We start from the raw sequence: 6,000 nt of genomic DNA on the forward strand, positions 1-6,000 counted from the left end.
TTCAAATATCAGTATCCGCTTAGTGTCATTACTTACTTATAAATAGTTGTGTGTGACCTCATCACGTCTGTGTCTCCCATCTGCGGCTCCTACACCACCTGCTGCTTTGTGATGTGGCCGTGGGCATTCCTCATCCTCTGAGTCAGAGTCTGTGATTTCCACTGAGTTCCCCTTCTTTGTGGCCAGGTTGTATTGCATTTCTTGACTGGGGGTGAATGTTTTGATTTGTTCTGCATTTCGTCCATAAATTGTGTGGCTTGTGCAGGTTGTCTAGCTTGGCGCAGGTAGCAATGATTTTGCAGCATATCTTGGGGTGCTGCTGCTGTGCACCTCCACATTTGTGGAGGCAGCGGAACCTGCTCTTCAGCAGTCCAAATGTCCACCACATTGTGCGTAGACTTATGGGAAGCATTGTATCTCCTCTCACTTGGGGTAGATGGGTTGATAAATGGGGTGAGTATGAATGAATGCACTGCTTCTGCGCTGTAACCTATATGGGAAAGGATGAAACATCAATCAAAGGCAACTACAGATGCATCCAAAGTATACATCAGAGTGTGATACATGCATTTACCTAGCAGGTATCCTTCTACAAATTCTCCCCGTCAGAAGTGTATAGATTCCACTATGCCTGAAGATTTAGGAGTCATGCGTACTTCCTGGGAATTTTGCTACTATATCAGTTATAATGTGTGATGTATCACAAATTACCCGGACATTGATGGAATGATAGGATTTTCTGTTCCGATATACATACTCAGTAGCAGAGGCGGGACAGATTGCAATATGTGTTCCATCAATGCACCCAATGACATGTGGGAATTGAGCCATCTGATAGAAATACATGTTGGTCCTAAGCGGTTCCTGCTGCGTGGTAAGAAACCGGACGTAATGGTGCATTCTTTGAAGCATGGCATCCAGGAAGGTGTTCAGGAAGCATGAGAAGCAACTTTGTAAGACCCTTCCGGCTACAGCTATCACCCCCTGGTAATTACCTGATGCAAGCCAGTGCAGGGAAAACAAGACCTACACATGTGGTGGAATTGCGTGCACCCTGCATGTCTGATGCTGTAGGATTCGATGTAGGCCACGTATCAGGTCTAGGATGGTAGCCGAGTCAAGCCTGTACCTCTCATGTATTTCTTCTTTTGTCAGTTGGAACAGGGTAATGCGCACTCTGTGTATGCATTCCTGTTGCCTCCTCATCCTCTGTGCTGCCGCTTGCATCTACATCCTCCTTGCTATGACATACAGGGCTGCCATTGTGTGAAAAGTGTTGCCTTCTGGGGCTGTTTATATGCAGTGCACCTAGTTACCACCTGCTTTGAGTTGGTGTTAAATTTCTACTCGCAAATAGAGATTGTTGGTGAAATCTCTATTTCCGATTTTTCATACATTTCTTTGTGATTTCTTATTTGACATTTCGCAATTTGTGGGTCGCAATTTGGGACTCGGTAGCTCAGATTTGCAAAATAAGGATTTGCAAATTCACTTGTCTGTTTTTTTGCGATTAGATTTTTCTTTCTCTACATTGCACAGTACTATTTTGCAGTCACAAACGATGATATTCTGTGAATTTCAGCATTTGCGATCGCTTCTTCGCTTGCTACATTTGGCCCCTTTTGTGGTGAGATTCTTTACTTATCACCCATACAAAATTGTGTCTTCCCTTATCAATTACAAGAGTAACAAGATAATTACGTAGAAGAGCACCAGATTTGTATATTATCAATGCTAAATTGACTTGTATTGTACAAATCTACCTAGGGGTCTGTTTATAGAGCTACAAGTGGTAGCATTATGCTCATCTCCAAAAATCCCATCTCTATTAGTAGTTAAAACTTTATGAAAATAACATGTTTTATTTTAAAATAAGATCAGAAAAATACAGCCCAAGAACTGGAATTACTATCTGGATTTAGAAAACCTGGAAGGGTACTATGTGAATGTATACAATACTGACACATTAATGATAAATACTTCCATGGAGGTCCTTCTGTTGGGATGTGAATGATGGATGACCAAAATATTGTGTTGCATGAAACGTTTGTCAAAGCTATTGTGACTGCAAATTATCATAAGCACATCATTAATCTGGTTATAATATTGTTTTTAAGGTTATTGTTATGTTTACGATTGTTTATTTTTACAATGGTGCAATAATTATTTTTATTTGTTTTATATATTAGTTTGTATAATCATTTTAACTTCTTGTATTCAAATATAATTGTTATTAACTTTTAAAATATATTTGTAATTGTGTATTATTTCAATGTAATTAATAATGTTTAATGTAGTAGGGGGTTGTTGGGTTTGTAGGAGAATGGAGTGTTGGGATGGATGCCCACAAAAACAACCATTGCATGCCCATTTCACACTAATTGAAGCGTGTAAAGGGGCCATATTTACAAGTTGGCGTTAAGCCAAAAAAGTGACTTAGCGCCACTTAGGGGCATAGGTCCACCAGAACGCCGCTAAAAGTGACATTCAGGTAGCCCTATAGCATTGTAAATAATAGCACTATAGCATTGTAATTATACCTCTATGGGCTCATGTAATACCAACTCTTCAGTATTCTGCAGTGTTTCCTTCCCATGCCAATGAAATTGAGTCAAATGTAAATGAATCACACCAATCAACAAGCAGACAGCCAATCCAAGGATATTTTTATTGGTCACCATCCCTCAGATTACTATGGACATTATCACTTAGTTTGTGTTCCTCATAACAGAAACACAAACAATCACATCCTCATTGCAACACATCGAAAATGTAATAAGACAGCACAATCTTCTCATTTGCATCTGAAGGTGTCAATAAGACGCAATGTGAAAAGGTGGATTTTTATCACAAAATTCAGATAGTTCTTGCAAAATATAAAAAATCTACAAAAGTAACGTTGTCCCATGTGAGTTGGGCTTTCACATGAAAATTCAGACTTTTGCGTTTATTTTGGAAATAGGCGTCCTTTATTTAAAGTCCCTCGCTAGGATTAACTAGGCAAAGTACACACTCCCGTGCAAAAACAATTGGGGGTAACCATGCAAAATGAACTTTCACCGGATAAAAGGGCATGACTTTTTGAAGAAGTGAAAAACTGAAAATTCGGGTGACAGAAATAATCTGGAACTCCATGAAAGTAGACTTGCGTAACTCAAACCTGACCCCCCAAAACCTGTTTTGCACCAGATACTATCAGTTATTGAGTAAGGGGAGGAGTTCTAATTTACCTTAACTTTTCTCCTCTGTTAAGCGACACCACTTTATAGGGTCTATAACTGCAACCCGCCTAGGCCAATATACTGATTATGGCCTGATAACATGACATTGACAACTACAATGAAAAATGGCTTACAACATGCACCTGTATACACACAGGTCACAATGTTGGTCTGAAATATAGATGGGTCAAGTGAAATGCACTAATTTTTGTGGCTCCATCTGTCTTTTGCAAATACCATTGAACACAATACTCCATAGAGCCAATCCTTGCTCAAGATTGGATGATTTTTGTGTCAGTCTCATTTTCCTTGTTGTTATTGCTGACTTTGCTCTCTTTCTGTGTTTGACCTGTTCAGAGGGACATTTTGGTCTTTACCAAGGGTAGATTCAGCATTCACTGCACCTGTGAAGACAGCTGTTTTTATGAAACACGTAGGCCTCATTTAGGGCATTTTGGCATAGGGGAGCACAGAAAGGCAACTTGCTCCACCGCCCTACGCCAAGGTGAAAGGGTAGGAATGCACTGTATTTAAGTAATACAATGCATTCCTGTTTTTTTCTGCCTGTGCTAGCGCTGTTTCAGCTACCTAATGCCAACGTAGGTACCCTTGCACAATGGTGCAAGCATGCCTCCATTACAGGCAGGATTGTGACACCTTCCTGCCCGTAATGGAGGCAGGAAAAACAATTCTGAGAGGCATTTTCCTCTTTGGAAAGAGAAAAAAAACGAGAAGAAATCAGGCCATTTCTCTCCATTGCTCCTCACATTGGGAGGACTACATATTTGGTGCTTCCCCGGATTTGTATGCCTATGTAAATCTGGGGCAGTGTCAAATTTCCATTAGCCTCCAGGGCACAAACTACAGCGGCAGAGCGATTTGCGCTGCGTCGCCTTACTCATGATTTATGAGGCTTCTGAACGCACGGTAGGGTGGCCTTTCATGGCTTCATAAATTTTATTGAGAGCCCTGCGTCATGCATGTACCACTTTACATAAAAATAGGCCCCTAGTTGTATTGCCACCTAGTGATCTCTTGAAAAAACTGCTGCAGAAATGTGGAGGATATCATTTTGATCTTGACCGATATTGAAGATTACAGTGAACTAATGTTATCAATGCCAATCAGTCTCATTTGTATGTAAAGGCAACAGACACTGATTGCCATTGCCCATTGTGATTACTCTGTGATAGAACTGAGGCATGTGATGTTCCAAGTAGTTAGAGTCAAATGTTGTTTATATAAACATGTAGAGTGAAATGCAGAGGCTGAATGAAAGAGCAGAAACAGAAGACATACATCTGTATTTGCTTTGATTCAGAAACTAACAGAGATATGCTGTGTACTTCATCTTTACACTTTCTCTTCCATACTACAGGCTTCTACAGATCATGGGAGTGTCTTCTCTAGACACGGAGGTGGAGGTCCACAGCAACTATTTCTGTGTGTTGGCCTGCAAGTCAAAGTGATACCCGAGAAGATTGGCAAACATCATTGTAGGAGGGTGGTCAATAAAAAGAAATCTAACACAAATACTCACACATTTACAATAAAGTCTGTCTTTATAAGTTGTACTGATTAATAATTGGCTAATGTACTTCCAGGTACCGAGTATAGGCCCACTGCTGCGGCATGGCATTATTTAGTTCCAGTGAAAAAGTAGCACTTATCAAGTTTGTCTTTTAACAAGGCATAGGCCTGGAAGACTGGGTCTGATGTTCGAAGACTCTATTGCACCTTGAGTCTGTTCTAATTCACTTAACTTGATAGTAAATAAAAGCCTCCATGAAAAAATTGCATTATAAAATAGCTAGGAGATGCCCTCAAGATAAATGCTTCCCTAAAGCTACCTTTTCTACTTTTTCTTCTATAAAATAGTCCACTTTCTCACAGACAAAATACTTATTTAGCCATTATATGAGCTAGGTATTGTATATTCCACATTCTTGCTATGCCAACCTGTACCTTATGCTTTCATTTGTTATCCTACTGCCTCAACTTATTTTTCATCTATCTTCTTCTATCTCTTTTTTTTTAGAGAAATGTACATTTCATTGAGATAAGAAAATGAAATCCAAAAAGATAATCTACATTTTCATGATTTTTTAAAGTTTGGTGATTTCAATTTTTGGTCCCTCATTCGTTCGAGCAGTGTGACATTGTCATTAGTTTAAGGTTGTGGTGAGTATAACAATAACATCAAATTCTAAAAAGCACCTGTGCCTTGATCCGGAATGGCTGCTAACGCCACTATTGTGGTCATACCAAAGGAAGGTAAAGATCTTTCTGATCCCAAAAATTACCGCCCTAGTTCCATTTTAAATATGGAAGCCCAAATGTTTGTGATGATCCTTGCCAAATGACTGGAGGGGTACATTCCCCAACTCATCCATAATTCAGAAACGGGGTTCATTCAGCGATTGCTCTTGATGCAGAAAAGTGGTTTGATAAGGTGTCTCGGCCGTTCCTTAAAGCAGTATTGGGATTACACTAACTGGGTGACCCCTTCATTAAACTGGACTTAGGCCTATCTGCAAACCCAACAGCAAATATTAGGGTTAATGGTGCTACCTCTTCTTGTTTCCACCCTTATCAAGGAACATGACAGGGTTGTCCTCTCTCTACTTTACTTTTCCTATTATCTATTAACTCCTTGCTTACGCTACATAATGCTGACACGAACATGGGACGTTTTCAGTTTGGTGAGTCAGTTTTAAAATTATGGCTTTCACTATTTTTTCTGCAGCTATTGAAGCAGTTATTCCATCTGTAATTAATA

At 39.7% G+C, this 6,000-nt stretch overlaps 1 protein-coding gene across 2 annotated transcripts in view; it reads left to right on the top strand.

Annotated features, from left to right (window-relative positions):
- Window positions 1-5,428, top strand: part of LOC144770655 (putative methyltransferase DDB_G0268948) — a 430,911-nt gene extending 425,483 nt beyond the window's left edge. For both annotated transcript variants that reach the window (XM_078655364.1, XM_078655366.1), the window contains one exon: window positions 4,600-5,428. In XM_078655364.1, coding sequence (XP_078511490.1) covers window positions 4,600-4,803 — 204 coding nt within the window. In that variant the 3' untranslated portion in view covers window positions 4,804-5,428. The remainder of the gene's footprint in view (window positions 1-4,599) is intronic.
- Window positions 5,429-6,000: the final 572 nt, after the last annotated feature.

Source organism: Lissotriton helveticus, chromosome 7, assembly GCF_964261635.1.
Source record: "Lissotriton helveticus chromosome 7, aLisHel1.1, whole genome shotgun sequence".
NCBI classification, from domain to species: domain Eukaryota; kingdom Metazoa; phylum Chordata; class Amphibia; order Caudata; family Salamandridae; genus Lissotriton; species Lissotriton helveticus.